Here is a 25886-nt window from a genome sequence, read left to right as displayed (position 1 = left end):
TAATAAATGCATATGGCATGAACAAATGATATCCTCCTCACTGTGGCCTCCCTTTCCCAAGCTGCTGCCCCCACCTCCCCTCTGTGGGTCTCTCCAGCCCCCTCATACCTCCCTGTTGCCCCCCTCCAGCTGCCCACCTGTCTCAGAGGAGATGTTGACCTCGACGCTCAGGTCGGGCACAGGTGCTCCCGGGAAGGAAGCCACACACAGATAGGTGCCGTAGTCGCTGAAGTGTAGGTCAATGAGCTCTAGGCTGCTGGTGACAGCGGGCAACTCAGGGTCATTGCGAGTCACCAGCAGCCTCTTGGACATGCGTGCTGGCTTGCCATTCTTGAACCACTGGTAGGTCACCTTCTCCTGGGGCACTGCATCCACATGGCATGACAGCTTCAGGTCCTGGCCCAGCTGTATGTTCTCGCTCTCTTTGATCACATCTGGGGTGATCTGGAATGTGGCATTCTTCATGGCTATGGGTGGATGGGGAGGGAAAGGTGGCTGGAGCTGGCCCAAAGCCAGGGTTCCCTGTCTCACCACCCCCATCCAGATGCAGCTTCTACCCTCCAACTGGCCTTCCTGGAGTTTGGGGGCTACGATCCCACTCCCAGGAGAAACCATCACTTTTTCTGCTTGGAAATTGTTCTCCTCTCTCAGATGTGTTTCCAAAAGTTAGAAAAAAAAGCTCGCTGTAGAAAAGTGGGTTTAGTAATCAATACAGCCACTGTTGACCAAACATACGCTATGAGAGGCCCTGTTCTAAGCACTGTATGTGGGTTTCCTCGTTTAGCCCATCCCACAATCTTTGAGGGAGGCATTTTATTTTCCCTATTTTACAAAGGAGGGAAATGAGGCTCAGACAGTTTAATTCACTTGCTCAAAGAAGTATTGGTAAATAGCCAATCTTGAATTCACACTCAGAGCCTGTGCTCTTAACTACTACGCTGCTTTATTTTTATTGTTGTTTTAAACCCAGAATATACAAAATACAAATTTTGGAAAGAGGCACCAGAATGTAACACTGGTTCTACCTAGAGAATGGGACTGAGGGAAATTGAGGGGAAATTTTTAATTTGCCCTTTTGTGCTGTTTAGCTCTTTGCAACAAGTTTGTGTCATAAAAAAAAAAAAGACCAATACAATCATTTTACATGCAATTACATAAAAATACAGAGTTTAGAAAGAAAATGGTCTGGCCTCCTTTAAAAATCTAAAAATTGTTTTATGTATGCCAAGAGTTAGACAGAATTCTTAATATTAGGTGCTCATTGGAAAGGACTCTGCTACAACAGCCATAAATCAGAACTGGGCTGAGTGAAGCAGGCTGTATGTCACCCCGAGAGGTGACCACAAGTATTTGATGAAAATGGCAATCTTATCAACCCAGGTTTTAAAGGGCGTATGGATCAGGTGGAGAAGAACAATCTTCTGATGGGCAAAGTACCATCAAAGGAAACAGTAGTCATTAGATAACCACAGTTTGACTATTATCTTTCTCACTACTTAATCATAATTAAGTAAAAAGTCATAGAGAGCTAGCTTCTCTTGGTGAGGAGAGTCAGGGAGAGACTGGTCAGTGACAGATGAACAAAGAAGAGTGTTCATCAGAAGATGCTCAATTGAATTTGACAGAAGCTGTACTTTACTTTCAAGTGCTAAAGAGCTGGAAACAAGCCTGGATCTTTAAAAAAATTTTTTTTAATAAATTTTAAAACAACCACCTAAAGCTGCACAAGAATTTAAAGTTTCCTCCTTAAAGCAGAGTAGTAAAATCAAGATCTTATCGAGCAGCTAATGATAATTACTGAGGCTGAAATTTAGTTAGGAAAGTATTTGTACTTCTTTATATTGTGCTCCAAGTTTTAATCATTTTTACATTTAGTAATTATCTTTATACTCACTGAAATGCTTTGCTAATAAAGATTTACATATGAGGTATGTGGAAATGTGTGTTATTTTCACTTTAATTCTATTAATCATGTAGAAACCATTGTACAGGGAGAAAGTCAGGAACTTTCTCTTAGAGTCTGGAATGTCCACATTTAGCTTTTTGCAGCCTCAGTTTCCCAGTCTAAAAAAAAATCTAGGTAATCAACACCAGCCCTTCCTACTTCTTGGGTTGTTGAGGTTATATTTGAAAATGTATTGATTGTAAACTGTAAATAAAACTTTATGCAAATTTTAGTCCTGCCATCTGCTGGCAGACACCTGAATTGCAGGGAAATCAAAGTGCCTGGAACCTGCCTTCTCAGCCTACCTCCCCTACCAAGGAGAAGCAGACAGGCCCCTTTCCCATTTCAGTTCCCAAGGTACAGGGACCCTGTCTGCTTCCCAAGTTTCCTTCCACCCCTCCGGAGCCACGTACATCGCACCAGGAGGTTGACAGTCTTCTTGGCAGGGTTGCCCACATTGTTGGTGGCTGTGCAGTTGTAGTAGCCAGAGTCTTGGGCCTGCACTGAAGGGATGCTGAGGGTGCCACCCTGGGCCAGGGCACCCAGGGGCAGTGGACCTGGTCCATGGGACCACTGCAGCTGGGGCAGAGGATCACCGCCTGTCAGCAGACACTGTACCGTCACATTCTCCCCAGGGTTCACCACCAGAGTTTCGTTCACAGACAGCTTCAGGGCTGGTGGTGCTAGGAGGACAAGAATGGGGTCTTAGGGGACCAGGAGGCAGGGCCAGATGTGGGGGAGGAGAATCAGGGAGCGAATGGGGGCCGGGGAAGGTCTGCAGGGGGAGAAGGGAAGGAGCAGGCAGGAAGGAGGAGGGGAAACACTCGTGGTGATGTGCTTGGAGTCTAGCATGAGATGGGAACCACCTCCTGGTTGAGGACTCAGCCCAGGTGGGAAAGGGGATGGGTGGGGAAGTGCCTGTACCCGTGGTGTTGGTGAGCCAGAAGGTGACGGCCTTGTCCGGGATGCCACACACGTTGCGTACAGACACCTGGCAGGTGTAGCTGGCATAGTCCTGGGGCCGCAGGTTCTTCAGCTTCAGGACCTTGGTCTCCCCCTGGGCAGTGACCACTGGGGTGAGGGGCCTGCTTGGGTCTCACACACATTCACCAAGCACCAGAGGCTAAAGCAAATTCCTATTCAGGACTGAGCCTGGGGTGGATGGCACACTCCCCATACCCTGGGCTTCCATGGGTCTGAGGGTGTCCTGGTATACACTGGTCAGGACCAGGCCTCAGTTTCCCCATTCTAGGAAATGGAAGGGTAACGAGGGAATCCTGCTCTGTCTTACAACCCATACAAATATAGGGCTGGCCCTACAGGCCATGGCTACATGTGGAGTTCTGACAGCCACCTAGGAAAGCTGCCTCTGAACACTCTCTTGCAGGATGGCTTCATCACCATCTCCTAGGACTGCAGGAGAGCCATGGGAAGTGACTCATCTTTCTACCCCAACTCCTGCTGTTCCTGCTCGTCGTTCCAAAGACCCTGACAGCCAGCAACAGGCAGGGATGACTTGTCTGCCCCAGGAGGTGCCTCTCCTAACTGGCAAAGTTCTTAGAAGACATGTTGCCTTGAGGAGTCTCCTGTCCTCACCACTGCTTCCTGACCTTTCTGTCTCAATTCTGTCTGCCCCAGGTGGTCTGAAGCCCAATCAGAATGCTTGCTTCTGATGTCAGAAGAAACTTGTTGGAGTCAGGGCAGTCCCTGGAACTCCATATGGTGAGGCTTCAGCCCCCCTGGCCCCCTCCCTTGTGGGGTGCAGGAGGAAGAATGTGGGGTGAGCCATGAGGAGACCAAGCCAGCTGCCGCCCATCCTGACCTGGGTGTAGAGGGGCTCATAGATGTCGACCCCATTGTCCTGGCTGTGAGACAAGGTGTCCAAGCCCCGCTTCCAGATGAAGCGGGCAGGTGGGTTGGAGTTGACCGTACAGCGCAGGAACACCGTCTTCTCCTGGTAGAAGTTGCCTCGAACATCGCTCACTGTCTGGTGTACTGTCAGCACTGGCTCGTCCAGGTCTGCAAGGGCACAGCCCCAGTGGAGTCAGATGCGTGACCCCCTAGGTGGAGGGCTTGGGCCCCTGGCAGCTCTCAGGGAAAATTAAGCTACCCTCATGGGATGCTTCCAGAGAGCAAGATGCTCTCCCAGCCCTGCAAGCTTGAGCAACCTGTCAGAGGCAGGGGACTGGATGTGTTGGCTTCTCAGCAGTCCCTCCCCAGGGATCTGCATTGGCTGGGGGGTGGGGAGGGCGGGGGTATGTGTGTGTCTATCTTCACCCTCCTATCATGGGATGGAGGAAGCAGCTGCACACTGGAAATCAGGCCATGCCTGCCAGACCCTTCCAGCTGCAATAACTTGAGAAACGACCCTCAGCCCCAGGGTTTGTCAGGCCCCTGGGTGGCTGAAGGGGGACAGAAGAGAGGGCCTGGGGTTCCACCACTCTATCAGGTCCCACTTGGGGCAGGGGGGTGTATTTAATGGATAGGTTCATTGTAGATATTAAGATGGTGGCAGACAGACCTTTGGGCCTGGCCCCACAGCTTCTGGTACCTAGGTCAGCCTGGATGGCACAGAGGCGGATGGCAAGAAGGAAGATAGCCTCTGAGTGGTCAAGGGAATATCCGTGGATGGCAGGCAGGGACTGAGGGCTTCCCATTCAACCTGTAGCAAGGACTGAGGGGTGCCTGGTCCTGCAGGTGTTGGGATAGGGAAGTTTCAGAGCTTCCCTGGGACAAAAGCAGAGACATGAGGTACTGTGGGAAGGACACTGGACCATAATGAGAAGAGACCTATGCAGTGAGCAAGTCACAAGCCTTTGGTCTCAGCTTCTTCATCTGTAGAATGGGTATAATCCAACCTGTCCTGCCCTCCCTGACCACTTTGCAGGGATGCTGCAAGGTTCATATGGGATTAAAGATAGAGATGGGTGAATGGTATAAGGTAGTGCACATCAAAGGAACATCAGGGATGCCCTTCTCTATCCCGGAAAAGAGAAAGTCTCTACCGTTGTTCTCCACGGAGGTGCCACTTCTCTACCCTTCTCCCCACTCCTCCTTCCCAGCCTGAGCCCCCAGAAGCAGGCCCCTGGCCCGGGTACTCAGAGGCAGACCCGACTCACACTGCACATCCACCCGGATGGACTTGATGGCAGGCACGCCCACGCCGTTCTCAGCCTTGCAGTAGTAGCGGCCGCCCTGCGTGCGCGCGATGCGCTCGATGCGCAGTGTCTCATTGAACACCGATGTTTCCTGGAACTTGTCCGACGCGCTGCCCGCGGTCTTGGTCCAACGCACCTGGGCCAGCCAGGCAGGGCAGAGTCAGACCGCACAGAGGGGGAGGGGGAGGGGGAAGGGGAGGGGGAAGGGGAGGGGGGTCCCCGCCCACCCCCATACTTTTCCACGAGTGCACATAAGGCATACACAGGCCTGCAAAACTAACCCAAACAGCCTCGTGGGAATGCACGCTGGAGGTAGGACCTCTCAGTGAAGAGCCTGGGGAATCTGGGGTCAGGTGGAAGAGGCTTTTAAAAAGGCAGTATGTGCAGTTGTTAGCATCATGGATTTGCGGGCAAGTTACCCGACCTCTCCTGCCTTCCTTTCCGCATGTGTAAAATGGAAATATTACTCCCTTCCTAGGCTTACTGAGAAGACTAAATGAGTATATAATTCATTCCTGGAAAAGTAAGAATTTGATTAAATTTTTGTTATTCCACTTATTAGCTTAGTGGCCTTGGGTAGGTTACTCATCTCCTAGCTTCAGATTTCTCATCTGTGAAAGAGGTCTATGTGATAGCCAGCCTCCACCATGGCCCCCCGTGGTCCCCACCTCCTGGTATTCACACCTTTCTGTACTTTCCTCCCATTTTGTACCAGGGCTGGTCTGTGTGACCAATAGAATTTGGCAGGAGTGACGGTGTGTCACTGCTGTTCTCATCTCCTCACCACCCTCAACTCTACCCTCATGGACCCAGGGGTTACAAAACTTGGGGAAGGCTACATGCAGTTTCAGGACATTCAGACGTAGATCAGAGGGTGCTTTGGAAAAAGAACAAGACCATGAAAATGTTTTTGCTTTTTGTACTTGACATTTTGCAGTTTTACCATGATTTATCTAGATGGGGTTTGTTTACAAATGCTTAGGACTTGGTTTATCCATCTGAGAGTTCATACCATTCTTCAATTCTACAAAATTCTCAGGCTTTATCTCTTTAAATGTTGCCTCTTCTAAGTTTTCTCTAGTCCTTGTAGAATGCCTAAATTTGTTACAGCTTCTCATTCTATCCTCCATGTCTCCCAACTTCCTTTTCACATTTTCCATCCCTTTGTCCTCTCCAGACTGCATTGTAGCTGATTTCCTTGGATCTATTATCCAATTCACCAGTTTCTTCTTTAGCTACTTCTATGGTATTGAGGCCAAATTTTTCTAAAGACTATTATTTTTTATTTCTAGGATTTCTATTTGCTTTTTCCCATATCTTAACTGATCAGGTTTTATAATCTCCCATCTTATAGATTCTATTCCTTCCATTATCTCTTTAAACATTTTAAGCACATTTATTTTAAAGATCCTTTCATATTGCTCTATCATCTCTGTTTTCTCAGATGTGAATTGTTCAATTATTTGGGTCTATGGACTGGCTCTCCTGGCACTGTATTTTTAGATATGCTTTAAAATTTCACCCCATGGGCTTGTATTCAGTAGGAATTATCTTCCTCAGAACTCCCACTTGGGCACTGACAGGCCTGTCTGTGGTGTAGCTTTATGGTTGCCTATGCCCAAGATATATGCATTCACAGGTTTCAACCAATTTGGGTATTTTTCGGCCATGCCCCGCGGCATGTGGGATCTTAGTTCCCTGACCAGGGATCGAACCCATACCCGCTGCATTGGAAGCACAGAGTCTTAACCACTGGACTGTCAGGGAAGTCCCAGTTTTTATATTAGTTTCTCAGCTTAAGGTATCCTCACCACTTGGATAGTGCAAGACACAGACCGGATTAGGGTTATTCCCTCATAGGTGACTCTGTTTGCACCCACACCCTGAAGCAGAAAGTCTGCTCCCTGCTGTGACTCTGGGCTATGGGGCAGAGATCTTCTGGTCCCCATTCATAGGTGGTATCACTCTTATCAACCTTCCAGCTTTAGGTAAGAAGTCCAGTTCTAGCTCCAGTCATAGATGGGCCTGTGGCCTCAGCGCTTACCCCCCATGTGTGTATTAATACTACTACCCCTGAGGTGAGTACGCAGTTAAGTCCCTCAAAGTACCAGTTTCTTCAGCTTTTGCTCACTACCATCGCTATAGATTTCTTCTTCATTTTAACCATAGAGAGCCCCTCTCTCTTGCTATTAGTTTGGAGTAGGGAATTCCATGCCCACTCATTCTTCCATCTGACAACAAACTGGGCTATGAGATGATACTTGCTCCACCCCTAGACTGGATGCTCCATGACAACAGGAACTTCAGCTGTATCCTCAGGACCCATCACAGTACTTGGCACATAGCAGGTGCTCAATAAATATTTATTGTAACGAAATGAGCAAAAGGCACTAGAAGGCATTTCAGGACAGGTAAAGAGCAGTGGCTAAAGCAAGAATGAACAGGGTGTATTTGGACAGGTTCACTGAAGACGGGGTGTGAGGAGGATGGCCGTGGGACATCAGACAGGACAGGCAGGTGGGGGCTGGATTGTGGGGGGGTGTCTTTAGTTCCACCCCTATGAGCCTGAACTGGGTCTGGTAGGTAATGTGGAGTCATCGAAGGTTTCTGAGCAGGGGAGTGATATCATGTAGCAGGTCTAAGGATGATGATTCTGGGAGCAGGGTGCAGGAATGGATTGGAGGGGGAGATGTAGGAGAATGGGAGGCCAGTTAGAGTCTACTGCAGTGGTCCAAGGGACAAGGCTAAAGGTCTGACCTCAAGGGGTAATGAGGAATAGAAGGAGACCCATGCAAGAGACATAAAAAGAAAGGCCTCGGAGCCTGGCTAGGTGTGGGGAATGATATGCGGCTGAGTCAAATATGAGCCCAAGGGTTTGAGCCTAGGTAGCAGGAAGAATAATGAAACTACAAATGGAAATAGAAAATGGGTGCATGGACTCACAGCCACAGCCACAAACGACTCCTACATGTGATGCGCAAGGGGACACACAGATGGCCAGTGCAGCCTGAGGGAGAGGTGGGCCAGCTGCCTCCCTGGCTTTAGGGAGCATCATGCCTAAAGTCACACCTATGCGAACACCAACCTGAAGACTGGCAGCGTTGTTTACACTTCCAAAAAACAACCTTAAGAAGGAGGAAGCAGTGATGATAGTTTCCGTTTGAAAAAGTCTTTAGGAGTTTTCTTGTCCATCTGCTTGTCTCAAGACCAAACCTACTAAAGCTGTCCCTGTTCCCAAAATTGTCCCCCCAAAAAGGATTTTGCAATCACTGTGCTTCCTAGGATCCAATCAAAACCTTTTCTGTTGCTTTTAAAGGTCACCGCAGCTCGCCAGCAAATTTTACCCATCCCTCCAGCCCACCCTCCTGCCTCCACCTGTCAGCTCTCAGTGATAGCCAGCCAATACTTCCTGCCTGAACCAAACACTTAGTCTGGGACAAAATCCACCCAGATTTTCCAGATCCGCATCTTCTGTTACTTTCTAATGGCTTTGAGTCTCTTAATGTCAAAAGTGTGGGGCTTGCCTACCGGAAGCCTCCTGAAGTAGGAGGAAGTGTACCAAGTTACAGAGAATGCTGGTTCTGGATGTGAATTCTGCTCCCACCCTCACAAGAGCTGGGGACCTTGGGAGTTTACCCAACCTCTCTGAACCTCGATTTCCTCAGCTTAAAATGGAGGCCCTGATGCCTTCCTCACAGCACGGCTGCGAGGCTCCAAAGAGAAAACACTGGAGAAAGTAACGAGCATAGTGCTTGGCGCGTGGTCTGCCTTCAAACAGTGGTTGAAGGTATATATCTGATAGAGCGTCTGCTCAACAGATACAGGGATTGGACCGGAACTGGACAACTGACATTCAGTTTTTGCCCTCAGTCATCAATATTTCCAGGTGAGTAAGCCCACAGCCTCTAGCCCTTCCCCACAGGGTTTATTTTCCAGCTATTTCCCCAGCCCCAGGCTCCTGTCTTCTGCTGACGTGCTGCTGCCTGTCTCTAGTCACAGCTCCCACTGCCTCTTCTGATCCCAGAGCGGGGTGGGGCAGGAGGGGCCTGCTCAAGCCAGGCCAGGGGCTTACCTGGGGCCGAGGGTGCCCGGTGACAAGGCACTGCAGCACCAAGGTGTCCCCCTCCCGGATGGTGTAGACGCGCTCACTGATGTTGTCCTCTTTCACCACACACGCCTGGCCCGCGTGCACGATCTGAGCCTGGGCTGGAGCTGGCGGGAGATGGGGAGGTTTAGACAGGAGGCACCAAGGCCAGAGGGGGTCTGAGGCTCCCTCCTGAGTGTGTCAGGGGGAGGGGTCAGCCCAGACTTCTCCATGACATCCCTCAGAGGCCTGATCCCATCGAGCTCAGGAAAGAATCCTCCTAGGGCCCCGGGCCAGACCAGAAGGGCCAGGGACTCAGGACAGGGGCAATTCCTCCCCATCCCACGGCCCTTGCAAGAGATCTGTGCTCTTCAATGAGCTGAGGACTGTGAGGGGGCTTTGTAATCTGTGCAGAGTGGTTATCACCCAGTGAGCATCATGTCTTAGCAGCCCCCTGTCGTGCAGGCTGCTGGTGCTCTGCCCAGCTCCCTGTATCTGGCAGGTGCCTCCACTCCCAGCTGCTGTGTTAGCTGCTAGGCACGCAGAGCTCACCTGCCCCAGGGAATTGCCCTCATCCAGTGGGAGCTGCCTGGACCAGACATGCCTATAGGAGGTCATCCCTTCCCCAATACATACACACCCCAATGACTGGTGGACATGATGCAAAAGCCCAGCCACCTTGCCTCAAGCTGGGGTGACCGCGGTTCTGTTCATGCTCCAGAGGCCCCCTACCCCACCCCAGGGAACAGGCTGAGACTAAGTCAACTAAACCACATTTTCACCTGGCTGTTTCCCTTGTCCCCTTTCAGTTGGTCCTTAGAGCACTTTCTCAGCACATCACTTGCCTGAACTCACTGCCACCAACAATCCAAGGCTCAACCTTCAGCGAACCTAACTAAGATGGCCCCCAGCCCCAGGGACTGCACGTTCCCCTCACCCAAACGCCTGTTACTTTTCCCTCATTGCTCTCTGAACCTATGCCAGCCTCCTCTCCAAGGGAGAGAAGTTCTCACCGGGGGCCTGGAAGCTCTCACAAGACTTTGGATCCTCCCTAACCTCTCTCACAGTGGCCAGGGCTGGGATCTGACCAGGGCTGGGGGACCAGAGCTGCGATATGGCTGGGGGACCCAAAGGGAAAATGATTGAACCAGAAAAGTTCATGGCCCTCCTTCAGTGTCTTAGCCCCACTGTCCTGAAGGCAAACCAGCCCCCAGCCCACCAGTACCTGGGCTCTGGGAAGGAGGGCAAGGCCCCCAATTTCAAACCTGTCTGCTCACATATGAGGATGGAGGGAGTGGAGGCAGGAGAGCTAATCCAGGGCACGAGGGACACAAGGGGGTGAAAACTCAGTCCTTGCCCTAAAGAGGTGCAGGGAGGTGAGATAAAACCGGTTCATAAAATGTGTAATTTCCTCCGGGAAGCATTCCATGATTGACCTACATCCTCCCTCCTTCTGTATCCATCACTTTTCCAGTGCAACAGCAAAGCATCAATCTGCGTGTCTACCAAATTCAGCATTCTTATCTTTCTGCCTACCAGACCATGAGCTTCACACCTTGGTATCCCCAGCGCAAAGCCTTGAATATAGCAGGTACTCAGTGAACACTGAATGAATGAATTTATAGGAATATGCCATGGTGAAGTTGCTAAGCATTGTTAAGAAAGGTAAAGAGGAGGTGAGAGGAGAGAGACATCACTGTCTGCTGGAGAAAGAATCACAGAAGGCTCTATGGAAGAGGCAGCATTTGAACCAGCCCTCAGAAAACAGGGGGGCTTCCTGCAGGTTGATAGGGCAATTTTATATTCCATATTACCCGGGGTAAAACACTAGTGATTTTTGGACCTTCATTTTCTCATCTCTAAGATGGAGAGAATGCTACCAACCCTGAGAACTCACAAGGGTGGATGTGATCATCACACAGGATAAATGAGAAGTGCTTAGTAGAACTCTGATGTGTTCTACTGTTGCCACAAATAGCACCTTAACAGAGTCTTTCCAACCAGCACTGATGGGACAGTCATGAACTCATTACAGAGGTGGGTCCACAGAGGCAGCCAGGGCACACATCAAGAAGTTTGTGGGGCAGCCATCTGGGGGGTGATGTAGGCTGTGTTTAACCATGAGAGTCTCTGCAAACAGTGGCAGCTGCTACCAACCCAGAGTCTGAGTGTCCAGTCTGGCTGCCATGGAGGAATGAACCTAGGCTAGTTGTCAGGAGACAAGCTGTGTGACCTTGGGCAAGTCAAACCTCATGGGCCTCAGTTTCCCCACCTATAGGAGGGGAGTGTATTAGATGACTTCTGAGGTCTTTTTTCAACTCCTACTTTCTATGAATTTTATAAACAGCACGTGGGCCCTGTATAAGATGCACCCTGGAATCTAGGGAATGGGTCTGAAACTATCATCCCCTGCAATGAAAATGCTTTGGGAAAGATAGCCATCTGTGGCCAAGGTCCTCAGGAAAAAACCCACCAATGTGTGATGTGTGTGCCAGTTGTTGATAAGCCCAGAAGGCTGCATGGATGTCTGCAAGAGGCCTGGGGTGCCTCTCAACAAGGAAGACATTGATTTAACAGGCTCCAATGGAAGATAAGCTGTAATCTTGGACACTGTGGCTTGCCCGTAGCCAGGCAGTGTTGTAATGAAAGACACTTTGGTGACTGATAAGGAATACTGAAAAAGAGCTGGAGAGCTGGACTTTCTCAGGGCCTGGCTAGCCCAAGCCAGAAAAGATGGGGCCTGGCCAGCAGACACAAGGCCTCTGGCCACCTGACAGGTACTCTTCCTCATTGGACATTGGGCTATGAGCTGGCATCATGGGTGATGACATCATTAAGATTATCTAACGCCCTTTAATGACATTAACTCCTAAGACTATCCAACTCTAAAATAGTAGAACCACTTTGGAAGAGATTTTGGCAACACCTACTCAGGCTAAACAAGGGTACACTCCATGATGCAGGAATTCCACTCCTGGGTATGTACCCAATAGAAATTAGTGCTATGACAACCAAACAATAGGTCTGAGAACATTCATAGCAGCTTTATTCATTATAGCTAAAAACAAGAAACAACCCACATGTCCATCAAGAGCAGCAAGGATGAACAAATTCTGGCATATTCATACAATGGAATATTACACAGAAGTGAAAAAGAGCTACAGATAGACACAACAACCCTGTTGAATCTCACAGCACAGTTTGAGTGAAAGAGCTCAGACATAAAAGAGGAAATAGTGTATGATTTCATACATTTGAAATTCGAGACTGGAAAAACCAACCTTATAGTAACAGAGCTCTAAACAGTGGTGGCCCTTGGGTGGAGGTGGGCAATTATTTACTGGGAAGGGCACAAGAGAAGTTTCTGGGGAGGAGGTGGGATCCCATCTCGTGAGATGGGAATGTTCATAGTCTTCATCTGAGCGGCTGTTACACGGGTGGATGTACACGTAAAAATGCATCAAGGTATTTGCTTTAAGATTTTACTATATCACTTTACACTTCAATTAGATTAAAAAAAAAAGAGCATCCACCCCGCTTTGATGACATTGTCTGTTGATGTTACCCAGCTTCCTCAGGTGACACTAACCATTACAATTACCCACTCCCTTTACTCTGAGTCCTATTTGAGGAGCCACTTCCCATGGCTGACTTCTTCCCGGTTCAGATTTGCCTTCTGGTGCAAGTGCTGCCTACTTGCAAAGCACTCAGACCGCCTTGGCATAGACATTCCAACTTGCCCATCACCCCCGCTGAGTTTCGTTAACATGAGTCAGCCTGCCCCACTCTGCTCACCCCTGGAACGGCTGGAACTGCTTTCCGACCCTAAACCAACGGAGATCCCACCAAGTTACAGACCCCCAAAGGGGTTCTGTCCCACTGAGCCTCAGCCTCTCACTCTACACACCCCAGGAAGTCACTACCAGCGGCAACATTTTCTGATTCTAAAGGCAACCAGGCCAGGGCCTGAGTCAAGAGGCACCATGACATAATCCCTTCATTCAGTCTATCAAACAACAAAAGCAGACCGCTGCCCTGGATGCTAGAGAGACTGTCATGAAAAGCAAACAAAGATCAGCTCTGAAAGAGCATTGTTGGGGAGATGGATGGCAAACAAGGAAACAGAAATGAACGGATGGTTTCAGAGTGTGTTAAGTGCTAAGATGACCCTAAAGCAGGGCGTCGTGAAAAAAGGAACAGTGGGCAGAGAAGGGATCTGCTGGAGAGAGGTGGAAAGAGCAGACAATCTGGGACTAATTTCTGGCTCTGCTACCCACTAGCTGGGTGACATTGGGCAAGTTACTTAACCTCTCTGAGCCTCAGCCTCTTCCTTTGTAAAATGGGAACAATAATGCCTTCTCCCAGGGCTAGTGTGAGGGTTGAATACAATATATGTAAAACATCTGGCCAAACAGTATGTGTTCTGTCAACAAATGACAGTTCCTGAGATGATTAAATAGGAGCAAGAGGTGGGGACAGAAGACCACCCTCTGTGGCCCCCTCTATATCTCAGGGGTGGAGCCGCTCAAAGCAGACACTAAACCATTAGGGATGTTTCACGAACGTGTTCAGAGTTCATGTTGAGGACTGTGCAGGGAGTCGGAAAACCAGAGGGGAGGGATGGAATGGAGCCCTTTCTGAGCGTCCCTCTTACACACTTAACTCTCAGAAAGTTACCTTGTGACTTTTAGCAAGTTATTTAAGCCGTAGTTTTCTCATTTGTAAAATGGGGTTGTGGAGAGGAATAAATAAGTAAACTCAGGTAAAGTGCTTAAAACTGTCTGGTACACAGTAAGCCGTCAAGCATGTCAGCCAGCATTATTATTCCGTAAGTGATCCTGCACTCCTCTTAAAACCCCACCTCCCCAGGGGACTGCAAGGCCTTCGCATGAAAGGACGATGTCTTATCTGCCACAGACGATGAGGCCTGTTACATTCCTGGGGTCCACTGTATATTTGCAAGCTCCTTGCCTCAGTTCTGAGAGCCAGAAAGGGCACGTCCTAGTTAGCCTCCTTTGGCAGAGAAGGAGACTGAGGCCTGGAGAAGGGAACACCCTGTCCACTCACAGACACAGGACAGTAGCAGAGCTGGGACTCGAACCCAGGCCTTCTTCCCACTAGCTTGGAACTCAGTTCACTGCCCTCCACGGACTCCTCTACCCCCGCCTTGTGTCACTAGGGGAGCCCTTTGCAATGCATATTCCCAGGCCCATGCAGAACCACTAGCCCTGACTCTTCAGGGGCGGGCCTCAGAGGTTGTATTTGTAACACGCTCCCTTTGAATTTCAGAGGCGCTGCTGGATTTGTTTATCTCTGCTTGACGCCACGTTGGTGGATAGAAAATAGGAAGGATTGTGAAACAATTTCCCTGCTTCTGGCCTATGAGACTTCTGCTATTTCACTCTCCCAATATTTAGCAACAAACACCACGGAAAAGGAAAACACTGTCTGCCAAACCTGTGCGCCATAAAATGCTCACAGATAGCCCATCGCCAAATAAGGATGCGGCATCTTCTCCCTCTCAGAGTCTCGGCACACAAGAGTATACTATTAAAGGCCCTGAAAAGTCCTGCAATAAACACATCCATGTAACTTGGTTTAATCCAGTGCTTTCCACTTGACCATAAAGCTCTTTCCTAACAGAGTATAATGGCTGTGGAGCCAAGTAACATTCCCCTCCCCAGCCCCTTGGTTGAGAGTAACCAAGCGGCATGAGACATGTCACCAATGAGGCAGCATCCTAAGGAGGGCAACTGAGCAGAAATGGCAAGTCCCTGGCACATGCTTCTGGTCTATCAGCTCACTCCTTTCTACCTCCAAAAGTGTACACCCCAAACCGTAGGTAGGGGTGGGGACTGCCAGCACCCAGGAGGCCCAGTGAGGAAGCCACAAACTCTCAAGGACGCATGTTAAGGCAAATTCCAGCTTGCTCCGTGGCCTTCTGAAGAGAATTCTCACTGGAACCTAGAAGGGGAATTTCATCAAGGACCCCCATCCCCCATCAGAGAATTTTCTCCCCAGCTGCGAGCCAAGGGGGTGGGGGACACTGGCAAAGTACACGAGGATGCAACAGTAGGATGTGGAGCCAAACAAGGCTGACAGACAGCAAAGGGAATGAAAACCCTTGATGAAAAGCCCCATCACATCAGCTTTCCTGCAGCTTTCCTCCCCACCATAAATTTTAAAAGGTTAATCATGACCAAGTGGGATCTGGTGTTCTGCTTCCCCCTCCTGACTCTTTCAGGGGAAGTGTGTCTGCAGGCTGCAGAAACTTCCAAACAGAGCAGAGTGGTGGGAAGGCAAGGAGAGAAAAGAAGAAGGGGGTGCTGCCGACCCCCCCACCTGAAGTTGGTTCTATCTCCCAGTTACTGGATGGCAGGGCAAGTACCATCACCCTAACCACCTCCTGGAAGCATCACTGAGTGTTCCGGGCCAGGCGATATGGAAACAGAATCTGTGGTCTGGTCCTACCTTCTGTCAGATAGTCATTCAACAAATCCTTATAAGTGTGACGTGCTGAGCTTGGTGCTGGGGGTACAGAGAGCTATGGCACTCAGGCCCTGCACTAGGGAAGTGCATAGTCTAGAAGAGGTGGGATAAGAATGATGCCTATAAAGGCCTGCTGAGAGGCAGAAAGGAAACAAGGAGGGATTACTGTGAGCTGGAGTTATGTCTCAGGTCTCCCTCCCATCACCATGATATAACGATCACATAATAATATATACATAATAATAATATTACTCTGCGCAGGCGTTTTATTGAGTGTTTTGTATCTATTATCTTATTTATTGCCCACAACAAGCCTATTATTGTTCCCACTAGTCAGATAAGGAAGCTGAGGCTCAGCAAGTTTAAGTAACTTGCCCAAGGACACCCTGCTGGTTTGGAGTCCATCTGACTCTCTGACTTTTGTGCTAAGCCCCATGCATTTCCAGTTTGCAAGTGCCAGGCACAGTGCTGAGGACACAGGGCTCCAGGTGCTGGACATAGTCTCTGAGTCACTGGTTGGGCCTGTCCCACGTGGCATCCTTAGAAACTACTCCTCCCTCATTCTCCCAGCTCCTGGTACACACGTTTATCGATCCTTTTGTGTATGTAATGCAAATGGACACTTAATAATTTAGCAGAGTTAACAGTGCTGAAATATTAACAGGCTTTTCTCTTTTAATTAGCTGCTCAGAGAATGGCGGCCAGGGCCTGAAAGGAGGCTCTCAGGGCAGGCGCTCGGCTGGCTCCTCCTGGGCCTCCTTCTGCCAGAGATGATGCTACACACCTCTCCTGCGGACCACAGACCATCAAATGTGTACCTCTCAGGAAAATTAACCCTGCTCTCTGTGCTCTCCACAGTGGGGCTTCGCCCTGCCCTCCCCACAGCCCTGTCTGCAGAGCTGGCTGAAGTCTGCCCTCTGTTTCGGCCGCTGGCCAGGGGGCAGGCCAGGTGGCTTCTCAGGAGTTCTGGAGTCTAGGGGAGGTGCAAATTCCATGCTGGGAAAACAAGTTTGAACCAGTCCACCCACCAGTACCACCTCCCTGGCCTCTCCTTAATGTCAGTCATCTTGAGGGGAAGCATCAGCACACCCTGCCCCGTCCACCTCTGGTCACTGTCTCAGGGCATTAGACCTTGGTCCAGGATGATTCTCTCTCCATCTTCCCTCTTGCTCCCTGGCCTCCCAGCCCTTCAAAGGCACATACGATCGCCTGTTAACTTACCATTGATTCATGGATCCCTTCTGTAACATTTCCTGAGCACCTGTTGTCCTGCCCTCGGCTCTAGGATGCAGAGGCAGTCAGGCACATGCCCCTCCCTGAAGCACCTCTGCCCTCCCCTTGCTGCCGACTCTATTAAAGTCTGCTCTCAGCAATACGTCTTTTTTGCTTACCAAAACCAGATCCACATTCAGCCGACCTCCCCTTTGGCTTCAAAAATCTCTCCCCAGCCTGAGTATGTATGTATCTATCTCTGACCTCCGGGTCCAAGAGCACTGTTACTGAGTGTGGAAAGCAGCCACAGCTGAAAGATCAGGGCACAGGCTGCCAGCCTGTCACCATGATTGAGCATGAAAACAAGCTCTGCTCTCATAGTCAGAGGCAGGGCCTGGTAGGGCTCGCGGGGTCTGCCGCTGTGTGTAAGGCCCGGTTCCATTTTCAGGAGCTGATACTGTTTGCACAGCCTGATGCTTCCGGCAGAGCCTGGCACTGCTGAAAGTGGTGGCCAGTCCATCTGTGCCCCCGTCCCTGGGAAGGTTTGGCACCACTGCACCTACACCCTGGCCTCATCAGAAGGCACACAGGTTTTGAGAGTGCCAGGTTCTACTCATAGAATCTTCACTGTCTGCATACCAGTGGAAGTCTAACCTGTACACAACTAATGAACTCAGGGATGTTAGGACAGGCCACCAGAAAGCCCTCTAAGTGGGGGCTCTGAGGTCCCCTGGGGGAAACTATAAAGGGACTTTCTCCCTGGTGGGCAGGGAGATCAAAACTGTCAACAAATGAGGTGCCCTAGGACAGTGCTAACATTATAGGCAGGACACTCAGGGAAGAGAGATCAGAAAGGCACATGCCTCAAGTTGGGCACTGCTTGAGCCAAAGCTGTAAATGCAAGTCTGAGGGGCTGCCCAGATGGTGTAGTATGAGGGGCAGGAGGTAGGGCTCTATCTCTCCTCTAATAACTATGTGACCTTGGGCAAGTTATTTAACTTCTCGAAGCCTCAGTCTCTTCATCTGTAAAATGGGGATAATACTACATCTCAGCTCTAGTGAAAATAACTTCTAGGTTGTGAGGATTAAACGAGATAATGCACATTTGGTACAGAGCATAATCACTAGCATCTAGTAAGTGCTCAATAAATTTCAGTTCCCTTTCCATTTGATCATATAGCCTGGGACCCTTTGGGACCCTGTTCCAAGGGCCTGTAAGAGGAAAATGTAAAACTGAATGAAGAGGTCTACTTTGGGGGGATGCCAAGAGCCATAATCCCGAGAGACCAGAACATCAATATGGACAGAAAGAGGTAATCACTGGAAGGAAAGCTCTTCCCAGAAGAACATCCAGGATGATGGAGAGAGAGAGGGGCTACCACCTATCAGAGCAGAGAATGGTTTCTGGAACCCAGGACCTGAGTCTGCCTGGCCCAGGGCTGTGGGGCCCATGGACATAGGGTTTCTAATGTAAAAATTTTCTGCTGGGGTCCCGCTACGCAGCCCCACCAAGATCTGCAGTCCTGGAGACCCCATCACTGCAGTTCACTTGGCCCTGGACCCTGGCAGTGGGCCAAATTCTGGATGTGACCAAGCTTCCAGCTGATAAAGCAAATCTGTTGAACCAAGCCCATGGGAGGGGCAGGGCTGGAGTAGACACAGCACTCTCATTCAGATTGTTTGCAATAATTGCTGTGTGACCTGGGGCAAATCATTTAACTCTCTAGTCTACAGCCTCAGTTTCCTGCCTGTAAAATGGGCATAAGAATGCTCCCTATTGAGAGCGTTAAATACAATAAGAATAGAATCCACCAATCACAGCACATGCTGCCCAGTAGATGCTCTAGAAGTATAGTTAGAAGGGAGCAGAATAAAACCAAACTCACGGGGCTTCCCTGGTGGCGCAGTGGTTGAGAGTCTGCCTGCCGATGCAGGGGACACGGGTTTGTGCCCCGGTCCGGGAAGATCCCACATGCCACGGAGCGACTAGGCCCGTGAGCCATGGCCGCTGAGCCTGCGCGTCCTGAGCCTGTGCTCCACAATGGGAGAGGCCACAACAGTGAGAGGCTCTCGTACCGCAAAAAACAAACAAACTCATACCTAAGGGTGTGTCCACCCTGAGAAGGTCCCCCTAGTCTGAGAGTTGAAGCCTCCAGTGTTAAGCCTCCAGTGTTGAGCCTGACAGGCCCCTGAGTAACCCTGTTTATTGGAGCCTGAGGCTCAGTCACCTGGGCACCAGCGTACCTGTGACCAACACTAGGGATGGGGTACATCCTGGGTGGGACAGAGACACACTGCCAGGTCCAGGCCCCCAACCCAGAATGCAGAGCCTTGGCCAACCCCGGGCCAGGGAATGGAGGGAGCAGTGGTCTCGCTAAAGCAAAGAACCCTCAAAGGCCCCTATGACCCAAAAGCCCAGTGTTTTCCTCCCACCCCCCGAGCTGAGACCCAAGCCTGAAGCACAGGGCACAGCTTGCAGCCTGACACAGGCCTGGCTGTGGGAACCGAGGGAGACAGGGGGCTGAGGCACTGGACTGGGGCTGAAATGAGCATCTGGGGACCTGGGTCCTCAGAAAGAACAGGATGGTGGGGGGGCGGGGCTTGGGCCCCCTGAAAGAACGGGATGGTGGCAAGTGGGTGGGAGTTCTTTCCAACCAAACCTGCAAGAACTGGCTGGAAGTTCCACTCCAGCGCTTAACTTGACTAAACCCCCATTTCACCATACAAAACAGAGGCCAATAATATTAGGCTCATCGTGTCTCACGTAAACTGTAAAGTTCTGCACAGATCAGGTCTTATTATTATTAGGTGTTCAAAAGACCCAAATATAGCTTCTGGAAGTAAAAACTGGAAGTTAAGAAGCAGGCCATAATGCACCTATTAAACCAGTGAAAATAAATTAAAATGAAAAAAATCCATTGTGGCTGGGCTGCGCACAAGCCCGGCTCAAACTTTTTGTAGCACGGGCCGGCAGTGCGAAATGAGAACCGTAAAACTGTTCCTATCCTACGACCTATTAGGCAATCTCACTTTGGGGAATAGGCCCCAAGGAAATAATTTAAAAGGAAAAAGTAATTCACATAAGGATATTCACGGCAGAGCTATTTAGAAGAAGAAATTGGCATCTGCCCAAATGCCCAGCACTGGAGAAATGGTGCCCAAACTCCAGCGCATCAATGCAGGGGGTGCCCTGCGGCCATTAAGCTGACAGGTCTGAGGGCTCAGTCAATACCAGGAGATGTGTGTAGGAGATAAAGTCAGCCAAGAGAGCCGAATGGACCACTGTTTACTGCTATGTAAAAATATATTGACAGGTGTGGGCAGGGAATTTAGAATGAATGGTTAATGTTTGATGGTCACTGGGTTCCGTTTTTTTCCTATGAAGTTGTTTAAGTGGATAATAACAACCTTGAAAGCAAAATCAATCTTGAAGCTTAACAGCAGGTGGGGCCTTAGACACCAGGACAGAAGGACAGGGGACAGAAGGACAGTGTTTCTGCAGAGCTTACCACCGCCACTCTGGCTGGGCAGCACTCTGCCCCCCCCACCCCCACCCCAGGCTACTGTGGGTTCCTGAGCATCACCCCACCCATCTGGGGGTTAGAATTATGGGTGTCACAACCTGACGGCTTGAAACCTCTTAAAGCTGCCCCTGTGTAGTTCCTCCAGGCTGGACCTTCACCCCAGTTCAGGAGGCAGGAGGAGGATTGCCTCTGAGGGTTTAAAAACCAGGGATCAGAGATGCAAGGGCCTGATTAACTTTATGCCTCTGTCCACATCCACTGACCTCAGGAGGACAGCACTTAGTGACCCCGCCACACCCCCAAGGCCTGAGAGCCATTCCTCACCCTCCGTCACTGAAAACACACTGGCAGCCAGAAACCTGGGAGTCATCCCTGCCTTCTCTCCGTCCACATCCCATGCCCAACCCACCAGCTCAACCTTCGGAACTGATCCTGCATCTGACCCCTGAAACACCAACCTGGTCTTAGAAACCACTACCACGATGCCCTGCCTGGATTTTTACAGCAGCCTCCAGAGAGCTCTACCCTGCTTCCTCCCTTGCCTGGCACAGTCTGTTCTCCACAAGCAGCCAGAGGGATCCCTTTACAACATTAGGTCAGACCCTGTCCCTTCTCTTCTCAAAACCCTACCGTGGGTCTCCTCTCACTTTGAGTCAAAGCCATAGCTTTTTCAATAGCCTGCCACACCCTGCATGTGTCCTCCTCCCAGCTGCGGCCGCACTGCTGTCTTTGCTCTTCTTCAAGCAGACCAAGCCCACTTCCACCTCAGGGCCTTTGCACTTGCAGCTCCCCCTGCTGGATTGCTCTTCCCCGGATTTCCAGAGCTCACCCCATTGCTTCCTTCAGCTCTCTTCTGAGACAGGCCTTCCCTGACCACCCTTTTTAAGACAGCCTTCCTGCCTCCACCACCATCACTCTAAATCCCCTTACCTGCTTTGTGTGTTCTTCATACCACTCATCAACACCAGCATATTAAATAGTCACTTGCGGGTTTCCCTGGTGGTGCAGTGGTTAAGAATCTGCCAGCCAATGCCGGGGACACGGGTTTGTAGCCCTGGCCCGGGAAGACGCCACATACCGCAGAGCAACTAAGCCCGTGCGCCACAACTACTGAGCCTGTGTGCCGCAACTACTGAGGCCCACATGCCTAGAGCCCCCGCTCCACAACAAGAGAAGCCACCACAATGAGAAGCCCGCGCACCACAACAAAGAGTAGCCCCTGCTCGCCACAACTAGAGAAAGCCCGCGTGCAGCAACAAAGACCCAGTGCAGCCAAAAAATAAATAAATAAAATTTTAAAATAAATAAATAAATAGTCACTCGTGCATTCTCTTTCTGTGTCCCTTTCAAAAGGAGAACACCCCTGGGAGGGAAAGCACGTTAAATTTCTGAAAGGGATGATCAATCTTTTTTTTCTTTTTTTTTTCAAGAGTCAATTCCAGAAGCATAAAGTTTGGGAACATATTTTCTTTTAGCATCAGGTATATTTATAAATTGGGAAATGTAATACTTGCCCCCCTGCTAAGTATTCTCATTATTTTTTTCTTCCATCACTGAAGGGTTTCTCTCCTTTTTTGGCTGAAATTTAAGAATCCACATAAGTGGCGTGCACTGTAGGATCTCAGCATGCCAAGTCTCTGAACAACTTGTAAATGACTAGAAACCCAGTCGGCTGGGGGAGAAAAGTGAAGGACCTGTGGATGGGGGAGGCCAATTGGACCTAAGTTCAATCACAACCAGGGACAGAAAAGTCACTGCCATTAGGAGGCTCCTGGGGGCTAAGGACAGGAGGTGGGGGGCACTGCCTCTTAGGAGGAAAGTGAGGTCTGGAATGGGCAGCCATGTGGGTAGCAGTAAAGGGCTGGGTGCAAAACACACCTGTCTCCCAACTCATAAAGTAGCTCATAGGGAACATTCTTACTATAAATTTCCCCAAGAGGAAGATGGGAGGAGGGGTGGAATTCTGCCACACTTTCTCCAGGACCAGGGTCTCAGCCTTTCCTCCAATATTGTGTCACATGCCTGTACATAGAGCCTCACATGCCACTTCCCTGGTGGCAGCCTCTGTGACTCATCAGAGCAGGCCTGAGCAGACCTGGGCGCTGGAATCACTCACTTAGCAGTGCCTCCTCGGAAAAGCCCCAGGCACTGGGCTCAGAATGGTTTTCCACAAGTTCCCGTTTCCTCTTCACCACAGCCCCCTGAGGGGAGCACTATTATTATCATTTGCTTGCGCACAGGGAAACTGAGACACAGAGTGTACCCTGCCCAAGATCACACAGCCAGTGAGTGACTGGGGCAGGACTTGAACCCAGACCTGTGGCAGAAGCCTCTGCTACGAGCCTGCAGGCCACACTGCTTCCCACACTCCCACCTGAGCGAGAGAGATGACTTTGATATATTTAGTTACTTGCTTCTGAAATTAGACCTCGGGGGTGTCATGGAGCCTGGCAAGTCATGTGCCACAGCTGACCTGAGAGCTGCTAGTCACTGACACCTTGGTGTGAAGAACTTCTCTGGTTACTCTCCTCCCTGGGGCACTGAGGCATGAGGGAAGGAAACAGTGGAGAGCAGGGGTTGGGGGCAAAGCTGCAGGACCACTTGGCTGACCCTTCCCAGAATCCTCCTCTCTGGTTGCCATGGAGCCACCTCTGCAGAGGCTTGGGCCCTGGCGGGGAGCGGAAGACCAGGTGGCACCAGAGAAAGTGATCCAGAAGAAAGGAAGCTGGCCTGTCTGTGGAGGCCCTTGGAAAAGGGGGGGGTGCAGAGGCATCAGTCCTGAGACCCTAGGTCACTAGGGCCAGCCGCAGGTGGAAGGGAGAAGTGATTCCCAGGAGAAACTGAAAACACTGAGCAGAGACGGCTGAGGGAGGTGACAGAAGTATGCAGAAGGTTGAGGAAAGTGAGGTGCAGGAGGACGCCTGGACGCTGCCCAAACTGGGTGCTTGGCAGCACTAGCCCAGTGCCCAGCAAGTAGTTGGTACTTAATAAATGTCAGCCAGAGCTATCGTTATCCTAGGTGCTCAAAAGAGACTCCCTGGTGAGGACACCCGTGAGCTCCAGTCTGCTCAGGCCAGGAATGAAGCGTGAGCGCTGTGTCAGGCAGATGCGCTCAGGGCTCCCGCCGTGAGGGGCCCCCCCCCGCCCTGCAAGGGGACTCTCCAAGGTGCCAGCTCCCCTCTGAGCCTGGGCAGTTCTGCTCCTGCGAGGATGGCTGGGGAGGGCTTCAGGAGAAGAAGAGGCCCCCCTGCCACTCAGCCCAGCTGGGGCCACTGTGCCCATGCGTTCAGCCCAGCCCCCACCCTGGCACGGGCACAGCGGGTGAGCGCACGCCTGGCACAGGCCCCAGTGCGGGGAGAGAGGCTCCAAGCAGGCAGCTTTGTATTTTGTGAAAACCACATCCACAACTGAGCTTTCCAGCCAAGCAGGGCCTGCTGGGAAGGGTCTCTCTTCCCATCCCCCTGCTGGGGCCCACCCTCCCCTCCTCAGCCCTCACCCCCAGGAGTCATAGGGAGTACCAGCTGGCATGGGGGGCTGAGGGGGATGGCTTGGGCCCAGCTCTGGCCATGCCAGGGTTCCCCGTCCCCCCACCCTGGCCCCCTTCCTGCCTGGAATAAACTGGAATACAAATCAGAGGGAAATGCTTTCCTCTGAACAAATTGCTATGGATTCCTCCCTGTCGCAGGTCAGGGCTTGAAATGGGGGATATTTTCACTCGCCGACTGCTAATAGACTCAGGAGAAGTTTCTGGATCGATGGAGGCCGGGAAAATTAGCCAGGAGCTTCAGGCCAGCCTCAGCCTGTCCCTGCCCCCCACTTCAGGTCTCCCAGAAGCGGTGGTGGGCAGTTATAACCCAGGCTGGACATAGCGCTGGGCTGATGATCCAGAGAGCTGGATGCCCATTCCCGCCCCCTGCCTGGGGACCAAGGCAAGGATGACCAGGGGCTGCCCAGAGGAGCAGTGGGATAAAGGGGGACCCAAAGAAGCCCCCAAAGAGGTCTGCAGTCCCCCCCCACATACATACATGACTCCCTGCACATAAACCCATGTTCTTGTGGGCATGATCACATATATGCACACTGTCAGCACACGCATGCCCACGTATATTTAAGTGTGCACAGAAAATACTGATGACGTGTACATGCCCAGCATAGAGAGGACTTGGGGAATGTATTTCAGCTCCGGCTGAGGTACCCAGTGAGAACAGCATATTTCCTGCCAATGGTTCTCCATACACAGACAGACAGAAAGACACACACACACACACACACACACACACACACACACACACACACACACACACACACACACACACACACACACACTGATCTCCACCAGCAGCCAGGGCTCCCCACCAATCATTCCTTTCACCCCTCAGCCCCGCATCCCTGGCTCTATAATTCTGCAAGGGAGCCTGAAGGAGCCACTGGCTTCACCAGCCCCAGCTTCGCCAGAACGAAGGGCAGGAGACTGTGGGGAGATGCAGCCCACCCTCGCCCTGGACAGCCTCACAGTCCCTGCTCCCTCAGCTCCCGAGAAGGTGAGGGAGTGAGCCAGGCAGGGTGTCGGTGCTTCAAGCAGATTAGGGCATCCCTCAGGGCTGAGCCCTCCCAGCACCCCCGAGGCCACTGTGTCAGTGGGCAACGCCAGGGGCCATGGGGAACTGGAGGAAGCCAGGAGGGGGGGCGAGAACTCACTGTCCTCTGCATGCCCCAGAAGGAGGTGGGTGGCTTGATCTGGAGAAAGTCTCTTACGTCTCCTGCCTGCTGCCCCTGGCACATTAAGCCACACATGCACACGCACGTGTACACACGCACACACTCCTCTCGGTATCCTAGAGCCCAGATATGACTTGGGAGTTAGAAGTGGGAGAGAAGGGTGTATTCAATGGCAGGTAGAGCTTGGAGCGACCCTTCACCTCTGACCACTGGTTTCTGCCTCTGAAAACTGACCAGTGAGGGCCAGGTAACCTCTAAGCCCATTACCTGTGACCTTCCATGATTCCAAGCTGGGCTGCCTGTTTGCTCTGTGGTCTGGGGACTTCTCTTGCCCTCTCTAGGCCTCAGGTTTCTTTTCTAACAAATTATTATATTTGATCTAAGTTCTCTCCTGGCTCTGACAATGCCAGTGCAGTTTTGAACTTCATGGGAGCTTATAAATACCATGCAGATGTGTCCTTGCTTCTCCTGAGCCCACAGGATAGTACAGGAGAATGAGAAAGATCCAGCTGGAAAGTCCTTTGACGTGGCTTTTAACTTCAGCCTTGGCACCTAATTGCTGTGTGACCTTGACCTTACCTTCTCTGGTCTCAGTCTCTTCCTGCACAAACTCCTTGAGATTCAAGGGCCTCTGGGTCAGTTAAGACCACTGTATCACAGCTGAGCTCACTTCTTACCACACCCTCAAGCTCCAACTCCTGGCCTTCCCTGTGTCTGGAATACATGGCCTTATTCCAGAAAGGAGAGTAAAGCCA

The 25886-nt window shown here is 50.9% G+C and overlaps 1 protein-coding gene across 2 annotated transcripts in view; it reads right to left on the bottom strand.

Moving 5' to 3' along the window:
• Positions 1 to 25886, bottom strand: part of MDGA1 (MAM domain containing glycosylphosphatidylinositol anchor 1) — a 55087-nt gene that overhangs the window by 16694 nt on the left and 12507 nt on the right. For both annotated transcript variants that reach the window (XM_079934077.1, XM_079934078.1), the window contains exons 2-7: positions 9176 to 9315; positions 5065 to 5239; positions 3768 to 3964; positions 2870 to 3002; positions 2359 to 2628; positions 138 to 467 (exon numbers count right to left, since the gene is read on the bottom strand). In XM_079934077.1, coding sequence (XP_079790203.1) covers positions 138 to 467; positions 2359 to 2628; positions 2870 to 3002; positions 3768 to 3964; positions 5065 to 5239; positions 9176 to 9315 — 1245 coding nt within the window. The remainder of the gene's footprint in view (positions 1 to 137; positions 468 to 2358; positions 2629 to 2869; positions 3003 to 3767; positions 3965 to 5064; positions 5240 to 9175; positions 9316 to 25886) is intronic.

This window comes from Stenella coeruleoalba (assembly GCF_951394435.1).
Source record: "Stenella coeruleoalba genome assembly, chromosome: 10".
NCBI classification, from domain to species: domain Eukaryota; kingdom Metazoa; phylum Chordata; class Mammalia; order Artiodactyla; family Delphinidae; genus Stenella; species Stenella coeruleoalba.
This window is presented reverse-complemented; position numbering and strand designations above follow the sequence as displayed.